Consider the following 19864-nt stretch of genomic DNA (forward strand, 5'->3'; position numbering starts at 1 on the left):
ACATCTTTGAGCTGTATTTCACGACAGCGTGTCTTGAACGACATGTGTGTTACGTACTCTTTCGAGTAAATGTTGAGAATAGGTTCATGGAAAGATTATAAAGGGAAGGGGGAAGGACTCTTAAACGTGCACCTTTTTGGGAGGCAATAAAGAAGGATGAGGGAACTGGTTTGGATAAAACAAGAACCATCCCAAATCTTTGCCCAGAGTTGAACTGAATCCAACTTTTTTTGCGGTCTGGAAGAGTTTGAAGAATTTTCTATTTTTGCTGCTGCTGTTCTTGCTGTAGCTTCTATACTTCCATATTCCAGCTGGGATTTCAAATGCTGAAATTCCATGAGAGAGACAATATTTTCAGGATTTCTGGACTCATTGGATGCAAGAAGTACCAGCAACCTTGTGAGAGCCTGTTCTCCAGAGATTCCTAGTCCAATTCTGCTAACATAAGGGATTTGGACAGTTCAGATGAAGTTTGGATAAACATTCAGGCTCCTGGGTACTTATCCAAACCAAAGGCCCTCTGACTGAACCTTGTGGATTTTTGTTTATCACTAGAAAAGAACTTGATATGGTAAGTGAGATGGGTGATTTTGTTGTGCCTCTGTAGGGATATTTTTTGCTACCAAATGCTAGAGCACAAATGTAGGTAGAGCCTACAATAATCTTGTCAACATTCTTCATTGCAGCCTTTACTGATTCCAGTCTGCAACAAGCCAGCTCAATGACTACCTCTCAGCCAAACCCATTTAATTCACCAAATTCATTTTCTTGTTCTACTGTTTGATAGTGGTGATCTGTATTCAGTTTTGCCAAATGAGCATGTTAAGCGGACACCAAGTCAAACCAGCCCATTCAGAAACATGGTCTGCTGGAATATTGCAACAGCATCAGCTTGTTAATATAGATAATAATATGAGTCACTGCTGCACCAGTCCACCTTCTTCTGCTCATCGTTCTTCAGATTGTAACTCAATTTATTCTTTTCAGGGTGGGCCCCAAATTGATACTTGTAAGCGATGAATAATAACACAAATTATATATCTTCTATATAGCAATCATCTCCCTGTGTTGATGATAAAAATGACATGAAGGTTGGGCTGTATATTGTTGTCTTTAAAGAAATGGAAGTGGAAGGGCTTAAAACAGCCTTGCAAATTTGTCATGACATTTGGCCAGCCCCAGGCACGAATTCTACTTGCTCAATCAAATGATGCTTATGAATGGGGGGTGGGGGAAAACTAGAGAGATACTCCGTGGGTATCAACAAAAAAAAATTACCCCAGATGTGTAGAATTTTGCACAGCTTATTTAAAGTGAATTAATTTACCATAATTTGCTGAACAATAAAAATTATTTCCTCCCCAAGTGACAATAAGTTGAAAGTATGGCAATACTGTCTGTTTGTCAGTAGGATTACTCCAACACCAGCCAGGGTGTGTGTGCATATGTCATGTATCAAATCTATTACTTACTTCCTTGTTTATTTTATAAGCATTGAGTTTAGGGTGGGTGGTGGGGAGGGAGCACGTATCTCTTTGTGCAGTGGGTATACTGTATAGACCTCTGTTTCTGTTTGTCATTGACTCTGTGCTCTTTCTTTGTCTTCCTGTTGCTGGAATCTCTCTCTAGGAGTTTCATGGGGTAATGCATTATTGCTGTCTTGCTGCATTGTTATGCCTGCGAACTGTGTGTATTCTCGGCAGAGTATACACACTCACCTGTGGAAATGATCCATGTTACACCCATTGTATTGACTCCTTTGTCCTTTCACTACCCATTGTTCAATGACATCCCCTTCCTCTTAACAGCTCTCATTTGTCCCTGATTACTGTAGCCAGAAGAATAAACCCAGGTTGCAGTTCCTATGTTTAGCAAAAGTCACAGATTGAAATAAGCAAATTTATATGTATCCAGCTACAGTGTGAAAGATTTGGGGGAGTGACTTATTGGGACTAGTCTTGATGTGTGATATAAGTCTGCATGAAAAATAATAAACAACTTGGCATCAGAGTAGCAGGGTTTAGTTTCATGTAGGGGGTGCATGTGCAAACTCCATTAGTGGTAATGGAAGTTTCATGCATAACTTTCTGCATTCTTAAGAATCGAACCCCGCATGAATTCTGGCTCTATGCAACTGACAATAGAGAAAGCTCTCTGACACGAAAGCTACGTGATGTGGGGTTTTGAGGGCACTGCAAAAGAAAGATGTTGCAAGAGTGACCTTTAACCTTTTTGTCAGGGGATCTCAGTTATGTCTGTGGGACACAGGAGCTGCCTTTTCAGGACCATGGAGAGCTCCTCCTGCCAGAAGACAGACTGTGCCATCTCGTTTTCTGGCTTTCTAGAGTAGGAAGAAGAGGGCAGGGATTCTCCTCAGTCTCTCTGCAGAGGAAGATGAAGAGATGGAATGAAAGGGACTGGAGTTCTGTGATACAGTCCAGGAAGTAGGGTGCTCTCTTCTTTCTTCCCTTTTAGAAGCTGGATCAGTTAGGCACTGGAAGTAGATACACTCAGGCAGAACTGTGACCTCATTTGCTCTTAAGCAGAGGAGTTCACGTTCTGCCTTGGGGATTTCAGGCGATCACAGGAGACAGTGGCCCACCCCTCCATGAATATTTGATGAGAAGCCTTGAAGAGCCCTGTGTACATGAAATCAGAGCTGCTGGCAGGAGCAACAGAAACAAGAAGCTTCCATTTGAAAGATCGATCAATTTTTTAACAGATCATTTATTTATTTTAAAAAAGTACTTATGAGGTTCCTTTTGTTATTTTTAATCGTTTAAATGTATGGGCAACTCTCTACTACAGGACAACCAGAGCTGGCCTGATGCAACCAGTTTTGGCCTAACACAACCCACAGGCCATTTTATTTTTCCTTTTTATTTTTTTTTCATGATTTTTTCGATTTTTGGGTTTCTATTTTCTGTCCATTTTCTATCATACTCTGCTGTTCAACAAAGTTCATAGTGCAGCGAAGATCAACTCCCCGTTTTCTTTCTCTCACACCCACAATGTGTTTGGGCAGGGAATATTAGACAATGAAATGCATCCTGGTGTATATCCATTAACTGAATTGTAGTACATCTGAGCATCCAAGTTTGTTTTCTAGCCTCGTACTAGGGCATTTTGCCAATCAAATTTGGAAAAGCCCTCTGTTTAAAAACAAACACTCTTGTCCTTGTACAGATAACTAGTTAGTGGAGCTGTCAAAAGGGGGTATGTCTCATCAAGATGTCACTTGCATTAATCCATCACATATAGTCCTGGACCATTTAAAATTCCACGTCTCCTGTAGGGAGAGCCTTATTTTTTTCTCAGGAAATCAGGGTGGGTTTTTCAAAAGCACCTCCATGACTTTCAATGGAGCTCATGCCCTTAATTCACTCAGGTGCTTTTGAAAACCCCACCCTCATTGTTATTGACTGAGATCCTCCTAACACACAGAAAGAGTTTTAAATCTTGAAGTCCTTTATTAGGAATTCAGCATGCCTCCCGTTCTCATCAGAGATTGGTTTTGAAGTATATCCCTGCATCAAGAAGACTGGTGGCTATGCTGGGTGGGAGGTGTCACCATAACTGTTCATTAAGCTCCATGTCTGTTAACCTTCTACCCCTCCCCAGGAATGCTGTCACTTAATATTTGGTTATAAATTGGTTGTAGATGAAGCCTACTGGATTTCCAGTCCGCAGTAATGTCTCTCCCACCTGAGGTTTGTGATCACTGTTCTACAGACATAGCCTCCCTCTCCCAGATCAGTCGTCCAACAGCTTCTCTCTGCACAAAGAACAGTTTCAGATTTTAAACATTGCCTCTTATTCATTGTAATAAATTTTGCCCGTTCCAAAACGGCTCCTGAACACGGCTGTGTAACTGCAGAATTCACAGCCTCAGCCATCAATGGATTTCTAGTTTGCCGGAGTTCATGTTTTGTGCTGTTTTAGATACAGTGCACCCCATGAGAAGCCCTCCCTGATTGCCTGTATTTCATTCTTTCCCAGCTACATCAAGACGTGTAGAAACAGATCCATCTGTTTCCTGTGCTTCGTAGTGTGGGTGGGCTGCCAAAAGCCAGTTCTTGTTTCTATATACTGAGAGCACTAGATTTTTGTTTGCAGAGATGAGCATTGTATAGATCACACCCACAGGTACCTAATATCTCTTCTCTTTTCACAAGACATTTGAATCTCATTTTGTTTACTGTTCGCACATCCTGTTTCAAAAAACAAAACTGGGCTGTGAAATTAGTTGTTTTTCTTTTTGATTCTTTCTTATGTCTAAGTGCTCTGTCTTCCAAATAGAAAAAGAAGGATGAGCAGTTAAGTATTTTTTTTGTGCTTGTACACCTGAAACTCAGTGGAAGGATGTGAACAGTTATCCTGGTTATGCTGGCAGAGATGGCCATCATGCACTGGCTGTAACATCATCTTTGCTTGCTAGCATCTGGTGATGTAAAAATGCATAAAGAGATCCAAAAATACTGTTTAAAACCTTTGGGCCTGAGTCTCATTTACACTAAAGTCACTGCCCTGACTGTGTAAAGGGGCCTAAAGGAAGAGTAAATTACTGTCATGCTCACTTTAAGGCCAGAGCAGTATGAAGTGGTCTTAGTGTAAATGGGAGTCACATCCGTTATTTTAGATGGTTGATCATTCTTAATGTGACATTAACCCATATTCAAAATTCAAAACACATTTAGGCCCTCACAAAAGGCGCAACTTTTGCCTTCAATGCTTAATGCATCAGCTAATAATATTGCATTATATTCTAATCCCTCCAAGAGACCCGTGCAGTAGGCCAGGTAGAACAATAGCTACCCATTTACCACTCCTTCCTGCAGTCCCCACAGAGCAAGGTTAGGAAAGCATTAGCCCACTGAAGATGAGCTTTCCTGTTTTTTCTGAAAGCCGGACCTCTGTATTGAAGACGAAAGAGGCTACAGCTTGCTTCATTTCCTGCAAATGAGTTATGAACCTCAGACACCTGGCAACTTTCCAGTGCAGACCTCAGCTGCGTGGAGATTGGCTGCACCTTGCTAATGTCAATCTGCCCCACAGAGTCTCTGCTTCCTTCAGAAATGAGGGCATTGTTGTCCCTGTAACCGCAGAAATGATGCCCTCGTGGCTGCAATCTGAGTTGTATGTTGAATCCCTGCCTCCTCTCACATTACATTTCAGTGTCCACAGACATCCTACAAGAAGAAAAATAAAAACCTTCTCCTACTCCCATTGAACTAAAGGAATTGTGCCATTGACTTGAGCAGAAGTAGGATCAGGGCTTAGCACTGCATGGGTTGAATCAGCCTACCATTCCATTGGCCTCCTATATTTATATTTATTTTTTTTTGCATCTGCCAATTTTCCCACTGGCCGTGCCATTTATTACAACACAGGCAACCATTCTCTGTCAGCATAGACAACAACAGGAGCTGATGGACCACATGCACAATGCTAAAACTTTGTTACTGCCCTCTGGAAAAAATGCTTACAACTCAGTCAGACGCGGTATAAAAACTGTCAAGTTTTTCTGCTGTCTTTGAGATGCCTATGGGAACATTTCCTAGAATCTCTTAAACCAAACAGTTGGCTTGTCGTCTTAGCTTTCCACTCTCCTTCATGCAGCTTCCCTGACCAACATAGACAGGGATTCCTTTCCCTTGACACTCGTGTAACAGCCTGCCTAGAGGGGATAGTTAATAGCATGGTGCAGGCTAGCATGTTTTTTCAGCAACTATGCTGCTTAGGGAAACCATGCTAGCAATGACCATGCTTAAGCACAGCTGTGGCTAAAACTTTTACCAGCTGCATAATAGAGACAGTGCCTATTAGTCATCAAATGTCTCCTAATCAGGCGAGACAAGTTGGATGAGGCAATTTTGTTTTTTCATTGCACCATCTTCTGTGGGTGGAAGAGACAAGCTTTCGAGTTTCACCGAGATCACCTTCAGGTCACGACTCCATCAAAGACCTTCACATTCCTCAAAGAGCAGTTATTAACATATTGAATCACAATTAATTCTCCTGATTAATGCAGCTCCATAGAAAAGCTTTGTACTGCTGCTGTGTTTTTTACAAATTAAGAACAAAAATATTTATGGTGATCTACTTGAAAACCATCTATTTTGATTGATTCAGCGCCTGGGTGGTTTGGCAAGAGATTGGTCTATAGAGGGACTTTCCAAAGCCTCTTCTGCCATCTGTATGCAGAGGAGTAAACGCTTCTCTCCTCATGTGCATTGGAGTTAAACCCATAAATCCCCTTGTGACTCAATTGCAGAAGAGGTTCCCCAACCCCTTAGACCATGAGAGATCATGAAGATCTACAATGGCTTTATCAATTTATAGCTAGAACAGTCTCTCTTAAGACTAATAGTGGAAGTGGGCAATCCCTTCCATTCATAGCTTGGATTTCCAACCCGCATGAGTCTAATCTTCTCACACCAACTTTATGCTAACGTCATTCCATTGACTTCAGTGAAGCTATGTCTGGTTTACAGCAATGTGAATTGGAGCAGGATCATGCTCCAGATGTGTCTGATTAAGGTGATTCTAAAATAGCAGTGGAAAAACTCACATGTTCTGTCCTCTCCCTGTCTGTGTTCCTATCCCCTCACCCTCCATCCCTCCCAATCCAGTCATGGAACTCAACACCAAAGACTAACCTGTAAAGATGATATGATGATATAGGCAAGAGACTCTCAGCTTTCATTCTGACTGTTCCTGATGTCTCCCTTGCTTATCCATGCACTGTAAATGAACAGAAGTGATTGATGTGACATTTCCCAGGGTACAATCTGGAATGCTGAACAGCTGTTTTCCCCTCAATTCTCCAATCTGGGATGCCTTTTACACTGCTTCACTGTGAGAGCAACCACTCCTGGTCTGCCCACACCCAGCCTCCAGCATGTAAATCACCCCCAGCTAGACTGTATGAGAGCTAGAGCCAGCCAGCCGTGAATTAGATTACAGAGTGACACCAATACATTCTCAATCCCAGACTTGTGTGTCTTGTACTGCCCAGCACCCTCCTGGACAATACAGGCTCATAGAAAGTCTGTCATTTCATTCATAGAAAACGATGTGCACAAATCTTATCCCCACTGAAGTTCCCAAACACTTCAAGCCAAACACACTGGTTTAGAGAAAACAATAAAATCAGTTTAACTACTACAAAAAGAAAGATTTTAAGTGATTACAAGTAAGGAGGCATAAAAGTCAGAATTAGTTACAAAGAAACAAAAGGTAAAATGCAAACTAACACCTAACTTAACAAGCTAAGAGACTTCAAAGCAAAAAATCTCTCTCACCACATGCTGTAGCAGTCTTACTAGCTGAATCTTCCAGTTAGAATCTCCCCCCAGTCCCATGATGCTTCCTTTGTCTTTTCAAGTATTGTTGATGCTGTGCATAGAGATGAAGGGATAAAGATAATCTGAGGTGTTTGCTCCCCTTTCTTATGGCATTTCTCTTCTATGGGTATGTTTACACTACCTGCCAAATTGGTGGGTAGTGATCGATGTATCGCGTCTTGTCTAGACGCGATACATTGATCCCCGAACGCGCTCCCCGTCAACTCCGGAACTCCACCAGGGCGAGAGGCGGAAGCGTAGTTGACGGGAGAGCGGTGGCCGTTGATCCCGTGCTGCGAAGCTGCGAAGTAAGTCAATCTAAGTTGATCTAAGATATGTCGACTTCAGCTACGCTATTCTCATAGCTGAAGTTGCGTATCTTAGATCGATTTCCTGCCCCCAGTGTAGACCAGGCCTTTGAGAATCATCTCCAGCTGCGGTTCAGGTGACAGTATGTCTGTGGGATGGGAACTTCCAGCTCTTTATTTGCCAACATGTAAATGTCTCACTCTCACCCTTTTCCCTGCCAAAGAATGGCTGCTTAACCAGGGAATGGTCTATTTGATTTTGTTGACCCTGGCTGAGGCATTAGTTTGCCTTTTGTCGCTGATGAACTGGTTTGTGTCTGCTTTTCTAAACTTGGAACATGTGTTATATTATAGAATTTCATACCTTTACATACATTGTTGCCACACACATTTTTACCAAGACAATAATGTTCAGCAGATTATGAGTTTTCAAATGATACCATACAAGGCACACTTTGTACCAGACTTATCATAGTCTTTTAGAAAGGGTGAACATAGGCATACAGACTGTCACACTAGGTAGAGAAAAAGACTACAAATGGGACATGGTTATGTTCACCTCTAAGGTACTGGTGCAAATCCACTCTGTTCAGTAGTGAGCAAAAGTTGTTACCCTCTCATTTCTGCTCAGCTGGTCATATGAAATGACTTGTTGGTTTCTCTTTACTAATGGAGCCAAGTCACAAAACACCATCACCACTCTCAGCGGCTTGAGTGAGCCATAGAGTTTGAGCTGTCCTCTTCCCCATAAATATGGTTTCTCCAGAATAGTGTTAAATCCTTACTGGTGAGGCTGTGTGGGAGAAGTCTGAACTTGCCACTGCCCATGCTGTACAGTTCTGAGTCTCTTGGCTTAATTGTGCTTTTCTTGACATGCTTTCCTAATGAGGAATAGAATCATAGAATCTCAGGGTTGGAAGGGACCTCAGGAGATCATCTAGTCCAACCCCCTGCTCAAAGCAGGACCAATCCCCAGACAGATTTTTACTCCTTCCTTTTGTTGTTCCCTAAATGGCCCCCTCAAGGATTGAACTCACAACCCTGGGTTTAGCAGGCCAATGCTCAAACCATTGAGCTATCCCTCCCACCATTAAGGGAAGCTGAATGTGGGGGGAGCAGAGTGGAGCCAGGGAGCCTGCTCAAAGCAGTGTTCATTCACACCTTTTGTTATTTCAGTGCAAGTTTATGTCTCAATCAGCCCTTAAACCCATGCCTGTAGTCAAGTTCAGCTCCATCAACAGTCTTCCATCTCATTCTCACACCATACTAAATGAAGGTGAACTGCATTGTTGTACTAGCAGATTGACAAAAGGCCTAGCTGCATCTCTTCAGAAAAAGCCCTACTTTTTTATTTTGGGGGTGGGTTAGGGAAGGAACTCTATCTCCCCATCAACCCCCCCCCTTTTCCCTCAATGGTAGCTAAATGAACAGTATTGTTTGCATAAATGGTTAACCTTTCACATATGGTTTTCATAAAAGAGAAGTGGCCTCCAACCTCTTCATGCATGGCCTGAAAAATTACACGGTTATTGTTTCAGGCATGTAATATGTCTGCGTATTACATGGCTCAGCATGGTCTTGGCAGCATGGTCCTCTAAAAGAGACCTGAGAGCGATAGTATGGCTGTACAGAATGCAGAAATGGAAAGCTTATTCTGCCCAGGTAGGATGTGCTGTCCATCTACTCACCGAAAGGTCCAATCCCTTCTATTCACGGCCTGTTTTACTAAGGAAAACATTATCTCCAGACCGTTAAGAGAGCTGCCCTGACAAATTGGGTGGGAGGTGTGTCATCGAACCTTCTGGCTTTGTGGGAAGAGGCGGTGACGTGTGTAACACAGGCCACAAATGTTTTGGGTGGGGCAGATGTGACTTTTCCCCCCTTCTCCCACCAGTAGCTGCAGCTATGCTCATGTGCTCTGGCTTCTCTCCGCTGCTGCTCTCCTACTGGTGAGAGGAAGGGGAGGAATCTGAGCCTGGTGACATGGTGTGAATAGCTGGGAAGTGATGCCGGGATGGAGAGCACCAGCAGTTAAACTTTCTCAGGGCCAAGTTCTGCCCTCAGCTTCCCTTCTGTACATTGCTTTACGCTTCGCAAGCGGATGCTCATCTGTAACTCCCCGTGCGAGCATCCAAGGGGAAAGATTTGGCTCCAAATCTGAAAAATCTGGGTATTTGCAGGCCTTTATATGAGCCCCTCTAGAACCAAACTCCTTCCTTTTGTTGTTCTTTCATTCCCCTTTCAGAGGAAGCAAAGGCAAAGACATCAACACAATCAAGTCACTGCGAGTCCTGCGCGTCCTAAGACCACTGAAGACTATCAAGCGTCTGCCCAAGTTAAAGGTTGGCGAAAAACAGGAATCAGTTCTTCTTTGTTGGGGACTTGCAGGCTGGGCTGTGGGCAAAATTTCTTGTGTAAACTCAAAGTGGGTAATGTCTAGACCTGTTATTTGACTGTAATTGATTTTAATTTTTGCCAGTTTTACTTAGATAAAAAAGACACCCCTCCCCCCATTTAATAGTTTTGCACATTTTTATTAAATGTTAAAAGGTCTTTTGGTTTCACAGCAAATGCCACGTACAGTGTTGTGGACTGTTGCATAACCAATAGCCCTTATAAAGGTTGGGGATGGGGAAACCGACCCAAAACGCAACCTACAAACTTAACCCAGTTTTTTGAAATTTTGTGATGTGCAAAAAGTAACTCCTGGAGCATTCACTTTCACTGCACAACTTGTACGCAATGAACATTGCACATTTCGCCCAGCTCTGTCTGTGGAAATCTTCCACTGAGTCAGGAGGAATTGTAATCTGTTCATCTCTTCATTGAGGAGTGTGTAATGCAGGGTTAGCATCAGTAGCCTTACATCTGTGGAATCCCGAGTCACAAGTTGAATGAATTTGGTGGCCTGAGCTTAGTTATTCACTACTTTTCAAGAATGGATTTAAAACTGTTCAAGAATATCCTGCCCCTGGAATTGTGGGGTGGGAGGATTTACAGGATTAAAGAGATGTGCATTGTAGGCTCTCAGTGCAGGAAATAATGGCTGTACAGTGTTTTTGTGCACTCACCAGTATGGAACTTTTCCATTAGAGATGGGCCAAAAACATAAAGAGCTTTTGCTTTTGTGAAACCACATCAGCCCAATTTTTTTAGCTTTCCTCTGGGTCCTGTTTGATCCAAATCCCCCTGGTTCAGGTTCAGATCATTTCAATTTTAGCCAATTTAATTTTCACACATGCTAAATTCACCTGAAAACTCTGCAGGAGACCAAGGCTAGTTGATTGGAAATTTAAATGTGTTGTTCTGTGGCCCTTGAAATCTGCAGAGTTAATTTTCTTCTGCTCTGGAATGCAAAGAAACACTGGCTTTTTATTAAACAAATTCTTTATTTTCAAACTTATATTGGCCAGAGCGGGTTGAATACTGCTAAAAAGTGTCAGTAAATATTTATATGAATCAGAAACTGAATTCATATTGCTTGTCTTCACACCCCTTTTGCATTTGCTCCTTGGAAACTAGTTACTGGTCACTGAAACTGAGTGTTTTGTGGGGATTATTAGAGAATATTTGCAGAAAGTGAATTTGGAATTTCTGGATTGTGCTTGCACCAGAAACATGATTCTAAGAGTTACATTCAGAAAAACAATTCCATATGCCTGGTGTGTCCAAACAGAACTAACCAATCCCACTCAGAATTCCTTACATTGAATTATCACCACAAACTGCTCATGAACGTGCTGTAAGCCAACAGCTGTTTGCAGAAATTATTTGGCAACTAATACCATATAACAAATACTTTCAAAAAGTGTTTGCAGACAGTTCACAAGCTACATTTGCCAACTAAATTATTTAATAGTTAACACTGGTTGAATTATTTGCTACAAATTATTTATTCAAAGCATTTTGGTATTTTATCATGAAATAATTTTTCTTACCATTCAAACAGTTCAAATAATATTTAATGAGTAATTTATTTGACAAAGTTTATTCCCTGTCAGTCATTGAATAGATTAGTCACATATACATTTTTCACTTATTAATTCAGCTATACAAATATTTTCTCGGGACTAATATTTACATAGACAACCGGTTATTATATTTGCCATTTTTACTGGCAATATCACAGAATTCAGTCACATGGTTTAAACTCTTGCAACCAGGAAAAAGAATGGAACGGCAGGAAATGGGTATTAGTAGAACTAGGAATTTGAAACATCTGATGTGCAAGTTAAAGGTATCAGATCCAAAATTTCACGTGTTCCTGTTTAGATGCTGAGATCTCTCTCTCTCTCTCTCTCTCTCTCTCTCTGTCTCCTCACCTCTTCCCCTGTTTTTCACCCCACCATTATAGGCTGTCTTTGACTGCGTGGTGAATTCCCTGAAGAACGTCCTCAATATCCTAATTGTTTACATGCTCTTCATGTTCATTTTCGCTGTCATTGCTGTGCAACTCTTCAAAGGCAAATTCTTCTACTGCACGGATGAGTCCAAGGAGCTAGAAAAGGACTGCAGGTACTTGGCAGGATGGCAGGGGATGCTGGAAGCCAGCAGTGGATTACTTGCAGGAGGAGAATCCTGGGTCCCTTCCTGAGTTCCCTTGGCGGTGATAACTCTCCTAACTGTGTGTGACTTAGTCTCATCATTCTGGGCTCAATTAATTCTAGCGTGGCTCCATTGAATAAGAGTGCTGCTTTAACAGAGTTATACCAGACATTAATTTTACCCTTTGTTTTTAATAGTTTAAATATCTAAGACTCTGATCCTGCAAAGTCAAATACGTAATTTTAAGTCTGAGCAATTGCAGTGACTTGATTCAAACTAATCATGTGCTTAAAGTAGAGCACAAGCTCAGGTGTTTGAAGGATCAAGGTCTGTGTGGCTAATTTAGCTAGCTGCCTTTCTGATTTTCAAAATGGATTTTTTTTTCTTGAAGCTCTTTTATTTGAACATTGTAGTTAATAAGTAAGAAGTGAAAAGGAAGTTAAAGGGCCATTGTTGGCACTAATATGACAGAAGACCCGTGTTTCCAGCCTGATTTGTCCTTTCCCATTTAACAGTGTTTTTTATGTTGTTCCTATGCACCACAAGCCGGCATGGCTCCTCCTTGCTTGCTTCTTTCTTTGATGATTGCTATCATCTGGGAATGTCTTCAGTAATGTCAGCGACAGCGCTTGGAACAGTGATATGTAGGTTACTCTCTCTGTATATTTCCTCTTCTGGCTGCCAGCTTTCCAGCAGCAGAGCAAATATATGATGAGGTCACACGTCAGCTGTATTTCTGGGGTTTGATTTTTCAGTTTCTCATTGGCTGAAGAGTGGATTTATTTTCAAACAGATATTTAGAACCCAGAGGACATTCTCCACTAGATTGTAACAGTTTGTGATGGATCAGATTATTCCAAGCCTAAAGTAATTGACAGTGTCCTCTTAATTGTAAGTATTGTTTTAGGGCTTGTCTACACTACACTTAAGTGGACGTATGTTACATTGCTCAGGGGTGTGGAACCCTCCTCCCCCGGGAGACGTAACTTACGTCGACTTAAAGTGGTGTCTACAACACGCTATGTGAGTGGGAGAGTGTTCTCCTGTCAACATCGCTTCTGCCTCTCGTTGAGGTGGAGTAATGACGTTGACGGGAGAACGCTCTCCCATCGTCATAGCACGTCTGCACCAGACGCACTAAATCGACATCCCTGCATTAGTGCAGCAGCGGCTGATTTACCATGGTAGTGAGGAGAAGCCCTTCGTAATTCTCACCTCTAACTGACTGGCCTAGGGATATGGTCCTCCCCTCCCATGCCCAAGGTTGTGGATTCAAGTCTCTGCCGCACCTTGTGCAGAGATTAAAATTCTCTGGCTTTTTTCATTTTTATTTAGATTATAAAATCCTGGGGCAGGAACCATCTTTTTGTTCCATGTTTGTACAGTGCCTAGCACAATGGGGTCTCGATCCAAGACTGGGGCTCCCACACGCTACTGCAATACAAGTAATAAAGATAATCATCCGTAATAAATTGCTGCTGAGCCTTGTCACCTCACTTGTTTCAAACCTCTGCTCTTCTTTTTAGGGGTCAGTATCTGGATTATGAGAAGAGTGAGGTGGAGGCACAGCCCAGGCAGTGGAAAAAGTATGAGTTTCACTATGACAATGTGCTCTGGGCTCTGTTAACGCTGTTCACTGTCTCCACAGGAGAAGGGTGGCCAACGTAAGTAACGTGGAGTTTGTCGGGTCCATTTACCTCATTGAGATGTAATGCTAACTCTTCGTAGCTGTCAGGGACAGATAAACAATCGACGACTTGTGCAAAGTGGATGGGGAATTCGTTATCAGCCAGGCTTCTGGTTTTCCTCACGAAAATGTTTAACGAAGCAGAGGATTAGGCAGGACTTGAGTGTATTTTTCTGCACATTCCTATGAGGTTGTGCAGTGGTGTTTCCTGGGCACTTTTTGATAAATAATTGTCTGCTCACTCCTAGCCTTCAGATCTGCACTGCTTTCTTTGGTGTGAAATAGATTAAGAGGTTCACAAAAGCTGCTGACCTTGAGCTCGGAGGAGAAAGGAACATTGTGACCCATGAAGAAAGCATTCCAGGCTTTTTGGCTCAAACCTATCATTACTGCAACCTGGAAGTCTTTTTCATGTGGCAGGCAACCCCTGTCACCCATGCCCCACTGCCTATAAAATAATGAATGAAAACCTCAGTGGCCAACGTATTCTCAGGGCAGTGTGCATCGCAGATTATTCACAGTCCTTTCACCTCTGTTGTTTCATCCATATTGACGCATAGAAGAAGAGAGGAAGGATTCAGACCCCAAAGTATCCCTTCTCCTTGCAATCACAGAAAATTGATCATGGCAAATACGTTGATGGGACACTAACAAATGGTCCCCTGTTCCAAAATGGAGGAAAAAGAAAAGGTGCCCACTAGCCCGTAAGGAAAGTTTTTTCCCAGTTGCAAAGGTGGCAGTGAGTTTAATCCCATGCATGTAAGGAAGAATCTCCACAGTGAAGCCTCTGATACCAAGTAAATCTGGAGCTCTCACTGGTACTTTGCCCTGCACTTAATTTAATTGCTTTTCTTCTCTCTCTGCATTTGATTACAGTGTATTGAAGCATTCGGTGGATGCTACATATGAGGAGCAGGGTCCCAGCCCTGGTTATCGAATGGAAATGTCCATCTTTTACGTGGTGTACTTTGTTGTCTTCCCCTTCTTCTTTGTGAATATATTTGTGGCGTTAATCATCATCACCTTCCAGGAGCAAGGAGATAAAGTGATGTCGGAATGCAGTCTAGAAAAAAACGAGGTACCCAGGTGTTACGAATTCAGCAACCACTTGCACACTGGGAGTTGGCATTTTTTGGCTCAGACTACCTAGCTACAAACAAAATCCCACTCTTCCCACCACCACTAAGGACTTTACAGCAGTTATTAACGGAGGGAGCCCCTACATTTTGTGTTATCAATGACCACATTGCAAGATGTGTTGAATATGAAATGTAAAGAATCAATTTGCCGCCCCCGTAATCCTTTGCATGGATGTATGGCCCATGGCGACCACACAGCTCTGAATATGATGCTACAGCTTGACCTGAGCAGCTAAACAAAATGACATGTCTCTGTGGACCACACCTCCCTATTACAGATGAACATGGTGTTAAGTACTTGCGCTCTGTGTATGCACAGGCGCTGACTTTTATTTTTCTCGGTGGGTGCTCCACCCCGTTCCTCCCCAAGGCTCTGCTCCACTCTGCCCCTACCCCGAGGCCCCACCCTCGCTCTGCCTCTTCCCGCCCCCTCCCCCAAGGCCACCTGCCTGCCCACCCTTTGCTGCTCTCTGCCCTCCCCAGGTGCCTCCCACCAGCCGTCAAACAGCTGATTGTCCTGTGCCCAGCCACTATGTGACAAACATACTCAGTCCATCCTCCCCAAAATACCTCACCCATGCTCTCAAAGATAACCTGTTTCATATGAACACATGGGCTATTGGATGACCCCAGCCGATTTTGATTTTTTCCCCCCCTTGTTCCTGTTTTGTAGAGGGCCTGCATAGACTTCGCCATAAGTGCCAGGCCACTGACCCGCTACATGCCTCAAAACAAGCAGTCTTTCCAGTACAAGATGTGGAAGTTCGTGGTGTCCCCTCCCTTTGAATATTTTATCATGGTCATGATTGCCCTCAATACTATTGTGCTGATGATGAAGGTTAGTGAGCTGCTGTTAGGTCTTCCTGACTTCACGTGGGCTAGGAAATGTGGCATTTGCTATAGGAGGGCCGTGCTTGAGACTCCAGAGTAAGGTTAGCTTCTGATGTTGCCTAGTCACTGGTGTGGCCGCAGGACTGTTGGTTGGGCAGCCCTTACTGAAGAAGACAGGATTGCCTGGACGTGGACTGAGCTCCCTAGCAGGGCCGCCCAGAGGGGGGGGCAAGAGGGGCAATTTGCCCCAGGCCCCGCGTCCCGCAGGGGCCCCCGCGGCTCCGGTTGAGCTCCCGCAGGCATGCCGGCGGCAGGTCTACCGGAGCCCGGGACGAGTGGACCTGCCGCAGGCATGACTGCGGAGGGCGCGCTCATCCCGCGGCTCGGCTGGACCTCCCGCAGGCATGACTGCGGCAGGTCAACCGGAGCCGCGGGACCACGGCACCCGCCGCAGTCATGCCTGCGGCAGGTCCGCTCGTCCCGGGCTCCGGTCGACCTGCCGCCGGCATGCCTGCGGGAGCTCAACCGGAGCCAAATGCCGCCCCCCAGGGAAAGGGCCGCCCCTGAGCGGGGGCCCCCCGCCGCCGAAGACCCCGGGCCCCCGGAATTCTCTGGGCGGCCCTGCTCCCTAGCCCACGATTTAGATACAAAGGCAGAAAGCTCAGACTGCTTCTGCTTGCACTCCCCTATGCCTGTTGTAGAGGAATTGGGACTCAGTTCTCTAATAATATGTTGTTCCCCACTGAATCTGTCACTCCTAATTAAGGGTCAGATTTACTCTCGTTTACACTGGTTGAAATCCAGAACAACTCAAGTCAACACAGTTACTCAGATTTGCACCCAATGGAGAATCCTTGGGTCTGGCTGGGCTTCACTCACCACAGCACCCAAAAGGGAGAGGCAGAGGTGTCTGTATCGCATGTATGATCTCCCCCGATCCCGGGCGTAAGCTGGAGCTGCCTCAGATGAGCCCAGCGGCTGTTACGTTGCTGGAGATCACTTGGGTGCAGCTGCATTCGGGGCACACTCTAACCTTCTGAGCACTCCTCCAGTGTACCTGCTACTTGTGAGGAGGTCCTACACCAGCAGAAGATTCTCCGGTGCTAGGGGAATGTTCAGCTGCCCCATTCAGATAGTGTCATAACCCTGTTGTTCCTTTGGAATGGCACAAAGGATCCATAGCATAGACTGGGATCTGGCCTTAAGTGAAAGCGGGATCTGGCCCTAAATCAATCAAGAGTCCTACAGTCAGGCAAGTCAATTATGGACATTGTTTCATCAGCATAAAAAGCCTTCCCGTAACAGCCTGTCTTCCCTCTTGGTTTAGTTCTATGGTGCTCCAGACGCATATGAAGAAATGTTGAAATGCCTGAATATTGTGTTTACATCTATGTTTTCAATGGAATGCGTTCTGAAGATCATTGCCTTTGGTGTACTGGTACGTTCCTTTCTCATTTACTTTCTGCTGCTTTCTCTTCTCATCATACATTCATGCTGTGAGATGACACAAAGATTAAAAAACAACCCCAAATTGAATTTAGGGATTTTATTTTCCTATCTTGTGTTTTTATTTTGCAGAATTACTTCCGAGATGCCTGGAACGTCTTTGATTTTGTAACAGTTTTGGGAAGTATTACTGATATTTTAGTAACAGAGATTGCGGTAAGTACAGTTTGCTAAATTCACTTTGTTAACCCACAAAACTGTGCCCTGTCAAGGCATCACATCTCCTTCCCACCAACCTATTGCCTGGAGTTGTCTCCCGGGCTCCTCACGAGATGCTGGGCTTTGGGGGCCTGTTCACATTAGCTCTGGTTTTTCCCCCAGGCCGAACACACTGTCTGGCTAAAGACTCCATTTTACAAGGAGTTCTGATGAGAACGGCAGTGGTAGTAGATGTGCTAGGAAATGCTGTCTCTTTCTCGTTTAATGAAAGGATCCTGACCTTGAGCCTTTTTTACCCCTTCATGGAAAATTCCTATAGAATTTAATGGAGAAGAAACCCAAAGAGGGTTATTACAATTGTTTCTGTTTAGTAGTGTCCCACACTGTGTTAGGAGCATCTCAGAGGAAATAAGGAAGTGTTATTTACTCCTTCTCATAACACAAGAACTAGGGGTCACCCAATGAAATTAATGGGCAGCAGGTTTAGAACAAACAAAAGGATGTATTTCTTCACACACTGCACAGTCAACCTGTGGAACTCCTTGCCAGAGGATGTTGTGAAGGCCAAGACTATAACAGGGTTAAAAAAAGAACTAGATACGTTCCTGGAGGCAGGGCCGGCTCCAGGGTTTTTGCCGTCCCAAGCAGCAAAAAAAAAAAAAAAAAAAAAAAGCCGCAATTGCAATCTGCAGCCCTACCACCGCTGCTCTAGTCTTCGGTGGCAATTTGGCGGCTGGTCCTTCCCTCCGACAGGAAGTGAGGGACCCGCCGCCGAAGAGCCGGATGTGCCGCCCCTCTCCGTTAGCCGCCCCAAGCATCTACTTGCTGGGCTGGTGCCTGGAGCCGGCCCTGCATGGAGGATAGGTCCATCAATGGATATTAGCCAGGATGGGCAGGGATGGTGTCCCTACCCTCTGTTTGCCAGAGGCTGGGGAATGGGTGACAGGGGATGGATCATTTGATGATTACCTGTTCTGTTCATTCCCTCTGGGGCACCTGGCATTGGCCACGGTTGGCAGACAGGATACTGGGCTTAGATGGACCTTTAGTCTGACCCAGTATGGCCGCTCTTATGTAAAGATGCTGTTCTCTGTCCCTTCGAGCTTTCAATCTATGTTTTGTATTGGACAAAAGAGTGAAGGTGACAAACCGTGAAGGAGCAGATGGGGTGAGGAAGGAGGAGGGTTAGAACAACAGCATTGTCTGCAACCTCAGTTTAGCCATGTTGGGGTCATTGTTCATTTTTTAAAATCTACATAAAAGGTTTCCATAGAAATTAATATTAGAAGAATATAGTAGAGAATGAGATCATTTCTGTAGAACTTACCAGCTGAGCTGTAAAATGTAAGAGACTTCCATCACTGCTAAGGAATTTTATAGGATTGTTTAAAAATGTCCTACTTTCTATTAAATTCTATAGGATGTTTTCATAAGGGTGAAGGACATAAATTTACACCGTGTAGAGATCAAGCATAGGGGTTTATTACACACAGCGCTGGTGAAGTGTCATCTTGCTTATTAGGCTCAGAGACACTGTTTGTTAATTGATTACAATAGAAAATATAGATTTTCCATGGGCGGGGGAAAGTGATGGGATAGGCAGTTCCACATCCCAGGACAGGTTTTGCAGCAAGACAAGATGGCACATTAGCCAGTGGTTAACAGGTTACATAATGTCTCCGCCCAGGGTCTTAAGTTAGCAAGTTAACATTTAATTAATACTTTGATAAAAGGTTGTTAGTATAAAATATATATGTTGAATTCTGATTTGGGGTCCATAGGAATGGAGCAACTCCTTTGATTGTTCAACAGGTATATTCCTAGGGGTTAAAGCAAAGAAACAGTGAAAGTATATGGCAATAAAGATTGTTTTCTGTGTGACTTAAGGCAAGACATTGGTCCCTGGGAAAGGAGGTGGAAGGCTGCCATATTTTATAGTGACATGTGCCAACTTTTCATAAACTCAAGGTTGGATCTGTGGGAAGAACGTCTCCCTACAGAAGAGACTGACACAATAGGAACAGGGATTCTTTGTTCAATTTGCAACTCTGAATAAGACACAGTTATTTAGTTCTTAGCTCCAACACCTGGCAATGTGCTGACTAGTCTTAATTTAGGAAAACAAGATTATTTGTTTACCGCAGCTTTCTCTTAGCTGATCACTACTTGCTAGGCCTCTGGTCTCTTGACCATACTCTGGACTTTGGGTCTGGAAAAGAGCTGGCTCAATTCACATACCAGGTTGTTATATAAAATGCACATGGATTTTGACCCTTCAAAGGGCAAGGAAGAATAATGACCCCATACCGAGAACCTGGTTTTACCCCGTTTATGAACTATTCT

General features: G+C 43.7%; 1 protein-coding gene across 1 annotated transcript in view; it reads left to right on the forward strand.

The window, feature by feature from the left end:
* CACNA1B (calcium voltage-gated channel subunit alpha1 B) overlaps positions 1-19864 on the forward strand; it is a 484205-nt gene that overhangs the window by 380662 nt on the left and 83679 nt on the right. Inside the window, exons 27-34 of the mRNA XM_039506170.1 lie at positions 1630-1641; positions 9900-9996; positions 12009-12169; positions 13726-13863; positions 14763-14964; positions 15699-15863; positions 17184-17294; positions 17435-17518. Coding sequence (XP_039362104.1) covers positions 1630-1641; positions 9900-9996; positions 12009-12169; positions 13726-13863; positions 14763-14964; positions 15699-15863; positions 17184-17294; positions 17435-17518 — 970 coding nt within the window. The remainder of the gene's footprint in view (positions 1-1629; positions 1642-9899; positions 9997-12008; positions 12170-13725; positions 13864-14762; positions 14965-15698; positions 15864-17183; positions 17295-17434; positions 17519-19864) is intronic.

Source organism: Mauremys reevesii, linkage group 19 (assembly GCF_016161935.1).
Source record: "Mauremys reevesii isolate NIE-2019 linkage group 19, ASM1616193v1, whole genome shotgun sequence".
NCBI classification, from domain to species: Eukaryota; Metazoa; Chordata; order Testudines; family Geoemydidae; genus Mauremys; species Mauremys reevesii.